At 38.1% G+C, this 16,865-nt stretch overlaps 1 protein-coding gene across 18 annotated transcripts in view; it reads left to right on the forward strand.

Annotated features, from left to right (window-relative positions):
- arvcfb (ARVCF delta catenin family member b) overlaps positions 1-16,865 on the forward strand; it is a 216,249-nt gene that overhangs the window by 83,748 nt on the left and 115,636 nt on the right. For 15 of the 18 annotated variants that reach the window (XM_082169419.1, XM_082169430.1, XM_082169432.1 and 12 more), the window contains exon 3: positions 1,268-1,501. The exons of 1 other annotated variant lie outside the window; for it this stretch is intronic. In XM_082169419.1, coding sequence (XP_082025545.1) covers positions 1,268-1,501 — 234 coding nt within the window. Of the gene's footprint in view, positions 1-1,267; positions 1,502-11,637; positions 12,212-12,247; positions 13,387-16,865 lie in introns of those variants that run through there. 2 more of the 18 variants (XM_082169427.1, XM_082169426.1) reach the window with 2 other exon arrangements.

Genomic DNA, 16,865 nt, shown 5'->3' on the forward strand with positions numbered 1-16,865 from the left:
TCTGCAGCATGTGGAGTAACATAGTCAGTATTAAAGGGATAGTGAAGCCAACATTTTTTATTTTGAATTGATTTACTCTCCATCCTGTCATTCCAAATAAGTATGATTTTCTTATGTGGAACACAAAAAGAGATCAAGAAAATGGTTTCACTTCCAAACAGTGCAAGTGGAGGACCAGGGGCTGTCAAAAAAGACCAAAAAGCACCATAAAGGTGGTCCATATGGGGCAGTACTAGGGGTTGGCTTATGAACCTAAGCCTATTTTTAGTAAAACTCTGAAGCCCGGTTTCACAGACAGGGCTTAGAATAAGACAGGATTATAGGCTTTAGTTCAGTCAGGACATTTAAGTAGTTTTTATAAACTTGCCTTAGGAAAAAACATTACTGGTGTACATCTTGAGACAAAACTATGGCACTGACCTATTTTTAGATATGTCAGTGCAAATTGCTTTCAGTTAAAACTGCTCAAACATACATTTTAGTCTGGGACTAAGCTTAAGCCTTGTCTATGAAATCGTAAATGTTTTTATTCTAATTATTATAATAATTATATTTTCTCTTAATAAAAACAAAGTTTTCATGTCAGGTACTTTCAGTGACAATCTGCTCTAAGAATTAGACATATTGTTAGCATAAAGTTTTTGTATTTTAAACTATTAGAAAACTACGCTTATATTTTGACAATAACAAAACGTAAAGGAAGAAAACCTATTGTGTTTTTCTTGTCTTTTTTTAAATTTATTTTTAAATCAGCACTGCATTTTAAAAGTAAATGTTTGACTTGTTGGAGGCTGAGATAGTTAGTGGGACCTTTTAGTTTTATCCCTAGATCTATTAAAAAAATTATACCTTGCAGATTTTATAGACTAGAACACTCTAATATATTTAATAAAAAAAAAAAAAATGGCTCTACATGCATCCACTTAACCCTGAATATCTCCTGACCCTAGAAATCCCCGTGAAAATGTTAAATTCCTTGAATGACAGTTGTGGTCACCATTTGCTTTCAAATTATGGAAAAGAGACATTCTACTGTAAATAACTCCTTTTATGTGCCACGAAAGAAAGAAAGAAAGAAAGAAAGAAAGAAAGAAAGAAAGAAAGAAAGAAAGAAAGAAAGAAAGAAAGAAAGAAAGAAAAAGAAAGGAAGAAAAGAACGTGTGTAAATGATAACAGAATTCTTTTTTTTTGCTGAATTATCCCTTTCAATGGTTGTTTCTTTTGTCCCGGGTCCTTCTCTCTCCTACTAACCCTGCCCTGTAATCAGCATATAATTTTGGGCGCTGCTATGGAAGAATATGACGTGCCGTCAGCCGCCAGTATCCTGGCATCAGTCAAAGAGCAGGAGGCGCGCTTCGAGCGTCTGACCAGGGCCCTTGAAGAGGAACGCCGCAATGTTTCCTTGCAGCTGGAACGCGGCAGTCTGCCCTCTGATCGACTGGTGGGCGGCACCACAGGCGGGAGCAACCAACCGCTGCCCTGGCAACAGATGGTCATGCAGGTAAACCATTCCAGCTTGGCCAGTCATGCGTCAGTCTATGTGAATGAACAAAGCAGCCGCCAACCTCCCTTCACGCTGATGGTGCTTCATATCCATTGTTTTCAAAAAATCAGTCCATCTGTATCTCATTCAGCTTCAGCTGTGTTTGGCTGTGCCGAGTTAGAGCTCTGGATGTGTTGTCCTGCAGTGACTCATCATCGATTCCCAGGATGAGTCGTCTTTACACTCTTCTCTCTTCCCATCTCTCTTCACTATGTGCTTTCTCATGTTATCTCATAGACCTTCCCGTTTGCTTTGAGTCCTGTTTGGTTATGGTGCTGTGGCAAATGTGTGTCTTAAGGCAGTGATGTCAGAAGGATGACATTCTGGGGTAAACTAAAGTCAATATGAGAGGAAATAAATGTCAAATGAAATTAACAAGAAAAACAAAACACTATCACCATCACAATACAAAATTGTTCACTTAAGTAGAAGTATTGGGGAGTTAAAAAATTTATTTAATAGAAATTCTGATGAAATTCTTTCTATTTGTTTGGTGATCAGTAGTGGAAAATTTCAGGCTAGTAGAGTCATACTACATGTCTTTACGAATGCAACACCTCATCATTTATTTCTTACTGGAGGTGCATATGCAGTGTTCCTTCATTGTCATCCTTCAATGGTGAAATATGTTGACTTCTAACTAGATGTTTTCCTCTACATTACTGTTGAACTTTTTTTGTGTTTTAAAAGCAGTTAAAGAAAAGTTTGATTCTCACAGAAAAAAGCCAGGTTCATTGTCACTGCTTAAGCTCGGATTGTTTGCATCTTCCATTATATATTTAGCCTGTGTGCTGCCCTCATCTATCTATCTATCTATCTATCTATCTATCTATCTATCTATCTATCTATCTATCTATCTATCTATCTATCTATCTATCTATCTATCTATCTATCTATCTATCTATCTATCTGTCTATCTGTCTATCTGTCTGTCTGTCTTAATCTAATGGCATTGAAAATGGCCAGTGTTTATTGGAATACTGTATGAATAAGTGGCATTGTTATGGCTGTTGTGGTGCAGCAGGTGTACCTCATTCATTTTGTGTCTTTTACACTTTAATTCAGTATTGGGAGGTGGATCAAGTATTATAGGGCCAGATTTGACTAAACATGACAAATTAGCATGAGAGCGCAATTCCAAAAAAGCACAGATGGGAGTGGAAAGTTCTGCACGTGATCTACGTACGATGCGCAAATCAAAGAATTGGATTCGGATCATTTCCATAATGACCAACGCAATCTACTAAGAGCAGCGCAAGTAAGTGTCTGGTTTATGACATGCTTTTTTGGGCATTAAATAATGGCGCAAATACCACTAAATTGACCAGCGCAAACCTTAGTAAATCACCTTGCCTGATTCATTTAAACACTCTCCTCTCATGAATTTTGCGTCTGAAAGGGAAACTCCTACAAATGCATATGCAATAAGGTCATCTGCAAAAAATAACTGTCCACGTCTTTTCAGCACTAGTTTTTCACTGCATGTCTTTAGTAAATCCTGACAGTAGTTTTTTAAAGCCAAAAGGGGGTTTGCGCTGGAGCAAGCTGTTAGTAAATCTAATTCCCAAAGCAAGAAAGGACTCACCTTGTGCACTGCTTTATCTTGGGTCTGTTTACTGGGGGGGAGATATTGATTTATTTTGTTTTTGAGCCTTTATTATTCTACACAAGGCCCAAAAGGTCACAGAGTGACAGAGACACACAATAGGACTCTGTCAATGGCAGCCTTGTCTCTTTCACAGCAACTCTGACACCATAGACAGCTTTTCTTTAAAGTAACCTCAACTGTCCCACATGTAAGTAATGTTGAGGGGTCATGACCTGAGGCAGTTCGAGGAACATCACAGCTACTACTTCCTGGAATCTAGAACATAATTTAAAATTCAGGAAGTGTGCCTGGAGGAGTGAACTGATGCTTGGTTCCTGTGTCTGAACTTTGCCAGCTTTTTTGAGTCTGAAAGGCTTGTGGAGAGCTTCGGAAGAACAGTTGCTGCTTTGATCAATGCTGTCTGTGATAAGACATAGATATTGTAGGATACACCTCTGCTCAGGTTCCTCAGTCTTACCGTATACCTGTATGTCCACTGGTGTGGAGTGAGAGGAGCTCAGCCAACGTTTTCCGTTTGTTTTGTTTTGAGAAAAGAAAGGTGAGAAATTCCAGCCTACATTTATAAATATCTTTATATCTAGTATATACCTTTATGTAAAATTGTCCTCATAAAAATGATTATGATAAAAAAAATTATATGTATTATTATTTTAAATGTAATTCAAATTATTTAATCACTTTATCCCAGTATGTTTTTATATGATCTCATTTTCCCCACAATTAGCTACATGTATAGTACACTACCATCCAGAATTTGGGGTCAGTACATTTCTTTTTTTAATAATTTTAAAAAAAAATGTATTATGCAATTAATCAAAAGTGGCGGTAAAGTCATTTACGTTGTTATAAAAATATATATTTCAATTAATTTAAGTTCTTTTTAACTGATTTTAAAATGTTTCCACTGTTTCCATTATTAATATGCTTTCTAAAGGATCATGTGACTGAAAAAATATTTCACAATATTACTGTTTTTACTGTATATTTGTTCAAATAAATGCAATCGGTCACACTTTACAATAAGGCTTTCATTAGTTAACTACTTTAGTTAACATTAAACTAAGAATGAGCAATACTTCTACAGCATTTATTAATCTTAGTTAATGTTAATTTCAGCATTTACTAATACATTATTAAAATCAAAAGTTTTGTTAACATTAGTTCATGAAACTAATATTAGTTAGTTAGTTAACTAATATTAATAAAGATTAACAAATTGTGTAACAAATGTATTGCTCATTGTTAGTTCATGTTAGTTAATACATTAATATTAACGGCTGAGAGCTTATTGTAAAGTGTTACCATGCAATCTTAGTGAACTTACCGTCCCCTGAATTTTGAACGTTAGTTTTGATGACTTTATTGACTGTGTACTGAAATCAGTAATAGACTATACATACTGGCTGTACATTTTACAGGCACACCCCCAAAGCAGCCTATCTTGAGGGTTTTGGGTGGATTTCCTCCATGCCCGTAGACATGTTGGGTTAGCCACAAAACACAAGGAAGCTCGCTACGTGAAAAAGCCTGGGAGGCCCACAGTCTTGTAAATCACCTGCTTAACAATGACTTTCTCACCCTCCTCCCACACACGCAATCTCCCATGCCACCTCACTTCCAGTGCCATTAGGAAAAGTCAAACCTCTTGTAAAACTATAATTAAAGCAGCAGTGAACCTGCCTACATTACTTATTTTCTCTCTCGCACCTCTCATAGCTCCTTTTTCTGCTTTCACACATATATAGTGATATGTTTTTTTTCTTCTACTGAATATTTTTTCCTTTTTGATTCCAGAAGTTTTCCTTTGAAAAAAAAAAAAAACCCCAAATGTGACTAAAAATATGGAGCTGTCAGAGAATGTGGAATGGTTTGTGTGAGAAACACACAACTTTTCTGCAAATATATAAATCCAATTTGTTCACAATTATTAGTGATTGAGATGTTTTGTTGTTGTTTTGCCTAAATGTCTTCCAACAATGCAATGTCACCAGTAAAAGTGCACTATTTTATCTTAAATAGGGAAAGTAATGTTGAAGTTTGCATTAATTGAAAGCATTTTTAGTAGTTGATTTGAAAGTTTGACTTAAAATTCAGGATATGGTATGTAATTGTCACTGGTGTCCTTTAAATGTGTCTCACAAAGCTGCTTGGAAGAAGTTGCCTGTTACCTGTTGGAATAGAGAGTAAGTGCAGTCCAGTGAAACTGCTGTGGATGAGCGATGAGAAGTGGAGCGTGAAGCTCTAGGTAGTTGTCTGTAAAACCTCTCCAGTATGTCATACTGTATATCACGATCCACTTTTGGTGATATCATGGCTATATTTCTTTCATAATACATAAAAATTGTAATCCTGTGAGTAATCCCCATTTTTGATATGCCTGCAGGTGTTAGAAAGGTGAACCTGCTCACATGTTATGCTGGCACACTGAAGGACAGGAGATCTCACTGAGGAGTGGGAATAGCTGCATTCTTTGTATTCAGAGCAGCTGCAGATGCCCACAGCCATTTATATTCTGCTGAGGGCTGTTCAGACCGCTCTCATCCCCATTCCACAATCCATCAAATGATTAATCCTCTAAAAGCCCTAAAATACACGGAGAACTTTTTCTTTTCACAATGTTGCTTAATCTTTTTCTCACTCAAAATAAGGTTGTGTCTAGCATTTCCTATTGTAATCCAAGGGCTGGTTGATATATTTAAAGGGTTAGTTAACCCCAAAACTTTTTTTTCTGTCATTAATTAGTAATTACTCACCCCCACGTCATTCCAAACCCGTAAGACCTTTGTTCATCTTCGGAACACTAAGATATTTTTGAGAAAATCCGAGAGGTTTCTGAACCACCCATAGGCAGCAACGTCATTGCAACTTTCAAGGCCTAGAAATATAGTAAAATAGTCCATGTGACTACAGTGGTTCAACCTTAATGTTATGAAGTGACAAGAATACTTTTTGTGCACAAAAAACAAACAAAAATAATGACTTAATTCAACAATCTCTTCTCCTCCATGTCAGTCTGCTACACTGATCACGTAGTAAACGCAGTGCAGCGCTTCCGGGTTCTATGTCAGAACGTCGGCTCATTATTGGCTGACGATGTTCACGTGAGCCACGACACATGCGTGTGATGCTGACGCAGGGGATTTTTGAATAAAGTCGATATTTTGGTTTGTTTTTTGTCGCTTCATACCATTAAGGTTGAACCTCTGTAGTCACATGGACTATTTTAACGCATGTCTGTACTACCTTTCTGGGCCTTGAAAGTTGCAATGACGTTTCTGTCAATGGGTTTCTGTCTCCCGGATTTCATCAAAAAGGTCTTAATTTGTGTTACGAAAATGAACGAAGGTCATACGGGTTTGGAATGACATGAGGGTAATTAATGACAGAATTTTCATTTTTGGGTGAACTAACCCGTTAATGTTTATTTCAGTAGTTGTATTTATATATATATATAAAAAAACTAATATAATAATAATAATATATATTGTATATTGAACTTATAAGTTCTGTTCTATAACTTAAGAAGAAATGTTTCTTGAACCCCAAGTCAGCATATTAGAATGATTTCTGAAGCGTCATGTGACACTGAAGACCAAAATAATGGCTGCTGAAAATTCAGCTTTGCTATCACAGGAATAAAATACATTTTAAAATGTATTAAAATAGAAAACAGTCATTTTAAATTGTAATAATAATTTACAATATTACTGTTTTTATTTAAGTTGTAATATATATATATATGCATGTATGTATGTATATATGTAGAAACACCAAACAACCATTGTTTGACAAGTTGAGAAATGGTCTGACTGGTTCTTTAGAAAAAACTAAACAAAAACAAAAAATAATTGGTGGCAAACAGGGCATCACAACTCATATAATCACAAACTGTCCAAATAAAAAGTACATTAGGGATACTAATATATCATCAGCAAAACATTGTGTGTAAATATTGTAAATATTCAGTATATCACCCTGCCCTAATCAATCCTGGATACTATTAGTAGTCTACTAGTTGTCTATAATATGAACTATATAACTGACTCATCAGCTACTGAATGTGGTTGAACGTTTCCTGATTATAAGGTATTCTTAACCATGCCAGCAGGATTGACTCTGGAGACACTTAAAGGACCAACTGCTGCTCACTCAGTGGATCCTGAACTCATGTGTTTAAAATAAGAATCTCTTGCTTTATGAGACCCCTGAGTCACTCCAGGAATGTGACCCCTTCACTTTGCATGTTCATATATAACCAAACAAGTCTGTGTGCTTGACCCTCTTATTGGGAGCCTAAATTGAAAACACTTGAAAGACTTGTTTGGAGGCTTCAAGACACTGACTTTTAATGGTAGTTGCCTTGAAGTGGTTTAGCATCACGGTTTAATAATGTATGTGCTACAAATTTGTTGATGGGTAACAACTGTAGATATAGCTGATGATTACTTGTGCATTTCTACAAAGATGGTTGATTTAACAACCTATTCTAATATATACGTACAGATAGAAATGTTGTTTAAAAATACATTTAAACAATCAAAGCAAATAGCATTGATATTTTTATTTGACTTTCTCTTAAAGGATTCAAATTGTCGTCACCCCGTGTGGCAGGAAACACAATATAAGATCAGCTAAATTACATTGTTTTATTCTCCTGTTGTTTTCCCATTAATATATACATATACAGTACTGTGCAAAAGTCTTAGGCATGTTAATACCCCCCCCCCCCCCCCCCCCCCATAAAAAATGGTTTTAAGTCAGTTATTTATATATTTTGCTGTAGTGTGTCAGTAGGAAATATCAGTTTACATTTCCAAACATTCTTTTTGCCATTAATTGTAATAATCCAGTGAGATTTGTGTATGCACAAGGAGTCTGACAACAGCTGGTATGATATGATCTCACCATCATCAAGTCCGTCTGTGATTACATGAAGATACAGAAAAAACTGAGACAAACTAAATCCAGAAGAACTGCGGGAACATCTCCAAGATGCTTGAAGAAACCTTCCTGCAAAGCTACCTGAAAAATTATGTGCAAGTGTACCTGGACAAAAGCCGTTTTAAACGCAAAGGGTCGTTACACCATATATTGATTTGAATTAGTTAATAGAAGTTAAATCATAAATAAATTAAATTTGTGATTTTATTTTTGAAAGCATTCTCACTTTACAGCATTTTAACACAAGTGCCAGTACTTTTCACAGTACTGTAGCTTTGCAGTAAGGTTTCTTCAAGCATCTTGGAGACGTTCCCACAGTTCTTCTGGATTTAGTCTGTCTCAGTTTTTTCTGTTTCTTCATGTAATCACAGACGGACTCGATGATGGTCAGATCAGATCATCCTGGCTGTGTTCAGATTCCTTGTGCATACACAAATCTCACATGCTTAAGACTTTTGCACAGTACTGTATATATCAGGTTTAATATTTCTGTCTGGTCTTTGGTGCCTTTATTGACTTTGTGTGTGAGTGGATAGACTCGTTTCTGCTCTTTATATTTATCTAGAGATTGGTATGCGCGTCTGGACTGTCAGTCGCTTACCTTATTACCAGGGCACTGGTCTATTTACACGTTGTGTCATAACAAGACTTTATGTGAGCAGAGGACTGTATAATGAGCTTCGAGTTAGTGAACATTTGGAGAGCAGCTACTGAATGAGAATGTTAGACACAGTAGGACAGCTCAGACTGAAAGCAGAACTGTAGAGTTGATATTTAATGTTTGTAAAAGATGATAATCACCACAAAATAAAATGTATGTGTACTTAAAAGAATAGATAACCCCATACAGTAGTTTTGTCATTATTAACTCACCCTCATGTTGCTCGGAACCTGTACGGCATTTTTTTCAAGCTTCAAGATGACAAAAATACCACAAATTATCTTAAAAATGATAAATATGATTTGGGCAGCATATTCCAAGTATAAGACATACGACAGCTTTGTGTGAGGAACAAGCCAAATTTAAATTATTCAATGATAATCTTAAACTTGAGAACTGAGTCAGATTCATGAGCGAATCATTCACACCTGTTTTGCAAACTAGGTCAATTGATTAATTGAAAAGATCCAATTTCACAGATTGATTCTTTATGGATCTGAAATCGCTGCTTGTAATAATATGAAGACACAAAATGCAGATTATTAGTGACTATTTTGGTTTGGATTCATAAATCATGGAATATTGCACATGGGTCATATTGATTATTTTGTGTTATTCCTATTGTGCTTTTTTGCCATTTTGGAGCTCAACAACTCCTATCATCATTCACTTTCATTATATTGAAGGGCCAGGATATCTTTCAGAAATTCTTTTATGTTCCACAGAAAGAAAGAAAGAAAAAACCCACAAGGGTGAGTAAATAATGATTGATTTTTATATTTTTGGTGAAACTTATTTCAGTGCTATATACATTTTATGTTCTATATTTTCCTTTTAGTTCAGATTTTTTCATATTCTCTCAGGATCTCATTTACCAGATCTGTGTTCTTGATCAGCATCTCCGTTATGGAGAAACCCAAGACTCACATTTTTGTATTTGATCATGCAAATCAAGAGAAACAACATTGTATGTTTATTTCCCAGTCTGCAGTCCCACTTTTTCTTTTTTTTTACCGTAATCAGTGCTCGTTTACAGAGGTTATGCATTTAAAAAGCGATATTTGCTGAGTTGCCACCTTTGAAAACTTCTAATGATGAAATTCATTACATTCCAAATTTGAGAGTGCTGCAACCCTAAGTAAACATCATACATCCTCTGGAGCAAAAGCCGTTTCAAATATTCAGTGCTCATAAATATATTTATGAGACTAGAACAGTCGCACGTACATTGCATATCTTGCTTATTCTTTCTTGTTCGTTTCATTATGTGTAGTTTTCTCTTTTTGTCTTTCTCTCCGCAGTAGTCCACGTTAACCTTTCACGGCATCTGTTCTATCGCAATACCTCCTCAGGCCTGGATCCACTAAAAAGTTCTGATTACTTTCAATGTATTTATTTATCAACACTTTTTCTGTTGACATGTTTATGGTTCAGTGACCACAGGGCGTTCTGCAGTCTGTTTGGTGTCAGACTCCGTAGTAGAAAAAGGAGCGAATTCATTCAGGCCGACTGCAAACAGATTCAGGCTGTTACTGCTAGATAAGACACGATGTTCTTCAGTGTGGGGGTGTGTTTGTGCTGACTGTTGTTCAGAGTTTGAGAAGATATTGTTTTTAAGTAAAGACATGAGTTGCATTTTCAATACCTCAGCCTCCGAGGTGGAAAATCTTCAGTTTTGACACTTTATTGATGCATTTCTACTTGTCCGGAATTGCTCTCAAATGTGGATTTTTTTGGTCAAATAAGTTGATAAAGTTATGTTTGACTGAGGCGCAGGCTTAAATAGAAATTAGCTGTATATTTATTTTATTAAGCCTAAATTTGTGTTTGGGCAGGTGTACACATTGTGTACTCCCAGTCTGATCTTTTTTTGTGTCACATGATCCTTCAAAAATCATTCTGATATGCTGATATGCAAGAAAGATTTCCTATTATTATCAATGTTAAAAACAGTCGTGCTGCTTAATATTTTTGTGGAAACTGTGATTTATTTTAATTTTTTTCAAGATTCTTTGATGAATAGAAAGTTCAGATGCTGAAATAGAAATATTTTGTAACAATGTAAAAGTCTTTACTGTCACTTATTTTCAATTTAATGTATTCTTGCTAAATAAAAGTTTAATTTAAATAAATAGTTTAAATTAATTTCTTAAAAAAAAAATGTATAATAATAATCTTACTGACTCCAAACACTTGAATAGTATGAAATTAATAAATTGCAAATGCACCATTTAATTGTAACCCCAGTGTAGGTTAGTGAAGCATGCATAATGTTTTTTAACTCCACGAGTGCACCAATGTACAACAAATAAAAAAAGTTGTCCCACATCCGTCCCACAACCTAAAATGAGTTTGACACCCTGGGTGTAAAGTGCCCATCCCTGAACTCGCCCTCCTTCCGGCTTTGTGTTAAAGCCATTCATAGATTTGGATTAAAATTCTTTCTCACTATCAGTCACTGAATGCTGTCTGAAATCATTCTGCTACCTCTTTCCTTTCCCTTCTCATATTTAGCAGGCTGGAAGGACAAAAGGACAAAAGCCGAGAGAGAAAAGAACAGGCCGAGTGAGAGCGTAAGGGTAAAAAAAGAGGAACATAAAGTTTTGTGAAGCTTTGCCCCCTCTCAGGGCTCATGCTCTTTTGGCATGATGGCTGGGTGGAGTCTTTCTCTCTCTCTCTCTCTCTCTCTCTCTCTCTCTCTTTCCACTCCAGCTGCGTCTGTCTGTCAGCCCCCTCCCCCTCCAATCCGTCTCACCCTTGTCTGCATAGATGCTCGGTGAGGAGAGGGAGAGAACAAGAGTACAAAACTCTACACTGTGAACAGGGCAACTGCCTTCTGGGAAGATTCTATTCACTCAAACACGTACACGCCCCCCCTTACCCTGTCCTCTACGCCCGTCCACCCCCCTCTCTCTTAGTCTACCCAGAGGGTTTTGTTCCTGCACCGGGTAACTTTTTTTCCCTTCCACTTCTCTGTGTGTGAGCTGTTTTGTTTTGGTTCTCTTCAGCCGGATTCCTGAATTTATTGAAGGATTCATTGGACTGTCTAAAGCATCTCTCCTCATTTTGAAATCATTATTCGCCCCAACGTTTGCAGCATCCTCGCTCGCTGACGGTGGAGGCGGGTTTCTTCTGTCCCTGAGAGGATTACGAGCATGTGTTAGAAAGAGCGTGTGTGTGAGAAGGAGAGAGAGAGAGAGAGAGAGAGAGGCACACGCAAGAAGACGTGAGAGACGGAGTATATTCGTGCATGTGACCGTGGGGAAAGGATGGCTCTGTGGCTGTGAGCTGTCTCGGCTCTCACAGGACATACTCGCATAATAAGGAACGAAAGACTGTCTGTCTGACTGACTGACTTACAGACAAACTCCACTCACAAGAGAATATTGTTCTCGTTGCGTTTCTCCCAGAGGCTTAACCAAACAGGATTTCCGTGATGCCGGCTGAAGTGAAGCAGGTCAGTTTGAGGATTCACTAGCTCTCATTGACTCCTTGCGTGTGTTTGTTTTTAAAATTTCTTATGTACATTATCTCCCATTTCCCTGCTATTTAATGGTCAGGTTTTTGTTGTTCTGGATGTGAAGTTTTTTTTTCTCAAAGATCTTTTCTGATCTCACGCTTTGCTATAGAATATCAACACGTCGTATTTTGAATACTGTTGTGGCCACATGCAACGAAATGTCAACATTCAGTATGTCTATTCACTACAAATCTTTCCAGAAGTTACTCTTTATTCAGATTAGGTTTAAGCAAAGAAGTATGTCTGTCAGTAATATTTCTGTAATGTTAAGCAGCATGAGGATGATTCCAACAATTAAGATGAGGTAAACAGGAGGATTCCTACAGGATCTGACAGAGAGAAAATAGTCAGATGGATGTTGAACACAACAAATGTGTGCTTAAAGTTCATAAAAAGAAGCTGGGATAGAAGATTTAGTGCTTTACTTCCTCTGCTCCCCCCTTCCTCCCCAGCACTGGACTCATCAGAGGTCACCAACTATTTGTTTTCTTTGTTTTGGAGCTACCACATTGCCTGGCAAAGCTGTGAGGAGATTAAAGGAATGTGCTTTTTATCGGCATGCAGGGATTTTCTAAAGCTGTGTTCCCAAAAGAGTGCTGTGTCATTCCTAACTGTAAAAATGTGTCAGGTTGGACAGTTAGGACATGTAAATAACAAAGGAGGACAGGCTTTGAAAGAAACAAGCTGTCTTTGTGCTCAGTTGTGTTCTGAGCTAATACTTTTTTTAAAGACATTCTTACGACCATCCATTTGGCACCGTTAATCTGTTCGCGGCTGTCTCATGGATGATTGCTGTGTGATAACTGGCACAGGAGAAGCAGCTGTATTTTTCGACATGCTAAGCAAAACAAATTCTGAAGGTGCCGAATTTGTCATGTCTTCGTCCGTGAACCCCTACCTCCACAGGACGGACATTCCTGCCATTCTTTGGGGTGCGCCGCACGCTGTATCTAACCTTTGCTAACATCACAGCATTCCTTAAGACTAGCACCTGCTTCGGTAAGGTCAGACGTGTCACACGAGGGCATGGAGATCAAGGGGCTCTGCTTTCTGCTGGAGTATCTGACATGGTGGATGCTGTTGTCTGTCATCTTGGTTGCTGGATGAAGCCTGTAAGTGTGAGGACACAAGTTCACTAAACAGTTGCACCACCTTTTTTTGCGTTTAGTGTTTCAGCACAAAAGCTCATCTTATTTAGAAACCATTCACAACCACAGATTGACCTCTTGGCTCAACACACACTTCAGAGTTGCAGGAATGTCGGTATATATGGTATATATGTAAAAAGTTTAATGAGTCATAATCACATTGTTTGTGATTTCTGATATGTAAGAAGCCCTAGTTTGTACAATTTTATTGTTTGTGTCCGAAGAAATGTTACACGCTCAAAGTCTACTGTGACCACTAACTTCAGGCTTTTTCTGCGCTTTAGGTGAAATCCTTTTGGTCCATACAATGAATATTAGAGGGGTTCAGGGGTGTTTTGAACCCTATAGGCTTTCGTTAGTCAAAACATCTAATTTCTTTTAGAGAGGTTGTTTTCACTACAAGTTATGACCAAATCATATTTTTTTATACTGTATACTGACTTTTTTTGGGTGCATTTACTGCTTTACAGTCCCTCTAGGCCAGCAGATCATAGTTTATGGAGGTCCTTCATCTTTGATGCTCTGCAATACATTTTGAGTGTGAAACCAGACATCATTGAAATGCATTCATGTTCACATGTGTTAAAGACATGAGACCATAAGGAACTGCCTGCAATGTCTTTCCCTAACCAACATGCATTGCGGCCATGTTACAGTGACTCCCAATCCAGCGGAGCTTACCATCCTCAACCCTCAATTACTGTGGGGTGAATCAGCCTGCCCGAGTCTGAGTTAAATATAACGCCTGATACTTCAGCGGAGGGAGGCAGTGCCATTACTGCAAAAGAGATTTAGCCTAATCAAAACTGAACCAGCCATCTCTAGACAGAAAAATCATTTCTGTTTCAGAAAACCATTTACATTTCATTTAGGCTGAGTCTATTGACTTCGACCGCAATTGTACAGTTTGCTTATCCCTGGTGAGTTCTTATTTTAAGTTTTGCTGGTGCTTTCAGAAGTTATTTGACACAAAAAAATGTGTGTGGTGGGGGTGGGGGGTGGGGGTTGGGGGTTGGGGGTGGGGGGGGGTGGTTCGGTTCAGACTTCAGTGAACTGTTTTAACCTCCATTAGCTCTGTGGTTCTTTCTATTCCTCTTCATTCACCTTTCTGTCAGGCCTCTCTTTTGTGAAGCCTTGGCCATTCACTGTACCATGGCATGAATCCGTATTTGAAGACATATAGAGCAGAAGAAGCTGATTGTGACTGTGAGTGGTGCGGTAAATGTCATTGACCCAAAAGAGCTCTGGGTAATTGTGCTGGTGCTCATTCAGACTGAGTCCAGTCAGGTTGGTGGAGCAGGAGAACATGAAGAGGCTCCAGATGTCTTACTGGAACTGTGCTGCCCAAATCAGGCCATTTCAGAATCTCTGGCATGACAGAACAATGATTTGCTCCACCTCTCGAGACGGAGTGGGTGCCAGGGTTTTGGATGAGGTGATGGCTTTAAGATAACAGCCGGGTCCTAAACACTCATCTCAGCTAAGTATCTGATGCCCTTCTGATGCCAAACGGGCGGTTGATTTTGGATTAGCAGCCTAAGCCGCACTTGTGTTGGTTCATGGGTACCTGTGTAATGCTGGACGTGCCGTGAAAGCTTGGCGTGCTATCAGGACGTCCATCACATTGCGCTGTTCAGTAACCCATTTGGCATGCTGACTGCGTGCCCGATATAGACCTGCCTTACTTGCCTGTGTTTTCTCATGCAATGCAGAGCAGCACCAGCTGACCCTTCCATAACACCCCTGTCAAACTGCCTCTGCTTCTTGGCTGCCCCACTCAGCCTTTTTCAGTCAGACACCTTCTCAGATGGATGTCTGTCCTCACACTCAGTAAGCTGTTTCCAAAAGTGCTAACGGAGAAGATTGTGTGTTAATGAAATGAATATTTGTTAGCATGAAGTGTTTAGCCTCTATACTGTACCCCTTTATGGGCCTATAATATTATTATTATATATTCATTCTTTGCTTCACAAAGTATTGTGTAATTGTGTATTTATTGTTAGGCCAAAGTGAGATTAAGTCAAAGTAAGATTTATCCAGTAAATTATATTTTATAAGAACAGTAACTTTTTATATATTTTATATATTTTAGTATTTTTTTTTATGTATTATTAGATATATTCAGACCTATATCAAAAACTTGAGGTCATATATTCATATATATATATTCAAATATATATATATATAATATATATATTTAATATATTATAAACGCTCCACTTATTGTTTTGTATTATTTTTAAAATCCTTTTTGGCACACAATATCTACATTGCTATGATACATTAATAAATTTTTCTTTAGTAAATTGGCCGGTAAGAAGATAAAGAAGATTTTTCATGTGCTTCATGCCTTTCCCGTGCCTGTTTACTCAACCCCAGTGTCCTGTTTGTTTGGTAACGTTTCTTTTCCTCGAGCTTGTTGGGTGGACCATCCTCGTGTAGTTCTCTGTTTGTATGGGCGCTTGCGAAGTAAAAACGAAGTAGTTTAGATTGGAATGATAGCCCCACAACAATCCTGTCAGTAAACATAGAGGGCAGAAGGCGAGACGCTCAGGAACCGGAGACTGTGTTTGTGCATGTGTGTCCTGGAGGATAACAGGTGACGACACAGGATTAGTGGGAATAGCCCTAGACTGCTCGCAGATTGCTTGGGTTCTCCTATATCCAGCTCTGCCGTATCTCTTCTTCTCTCAGCACTGAGTGAACGACTGATAAAGAAATGATCAGGATTGTTTGTGTGCATGTAACAAAGAGAACAAGACTGGGATGTGTGGGTAAGGTCAAAGAGTGCGTATATGGGTAAAAATGCATGTGCAAAGCAGTATTTGTGTGTATGTTTTTCCTTTTTTTATATTAACGGCTGCAATTGGCTGGTGGCCAACCAGTGAGGCCATAGGAAAGAGGGAAAGGTGCATATGTGACACTTTTGTAGGGTCTGCCATGGCAACAGGACTGGATGAAGAGCCCTCTGCCCCTGGATTTCATGATTAATGACATTGGCCTGCTGGATGTTGGCGGACAGCATTGTACCACTGTGTGTTTGCTTTTGTTTCATTAGTTCACTGAGAGACCGGCAGTTTTTTCGGGCCTTCAACTGAAATACGCACATACATAATACAGTTCAGCCCGGCTTGGATGGTCATGGCAGCTCGGGAAAGAGGGGATGAAGAATTATCCACGGGGAAAGTAATAGTGACGTTGACGATGGAATAGATTTTTGTGTTTTCAGCTGTGTAGAAATATATTTTTACAGCACGAATACTGTTCAGAAAAGATATGCTGTATGTAAACAGCTTACTGAATGTGCTTTACTGAGAAATCCTCTCACACACTGAAGCTGTCGTAACCGCCTCGGATTGATAGACTAACTGTGCTCTGCGTCCTTTAGGAGACATTATCCTGCTGTTGGCCGCAAGGATCGATTAAGACCTTCACTGCAAGTT

Source organism: Leuciscus leuciscus, assembly GCF_965113295.1.
Source record: "Leuciscus leuciscus genome assembly, chromosome: 5".
NCBI lineage: Eukaryota > Metazoa > Chordata > Actinopteri > Cypriniformes > Leuciscidae > Leuciscus > Leuciscus leuciscus.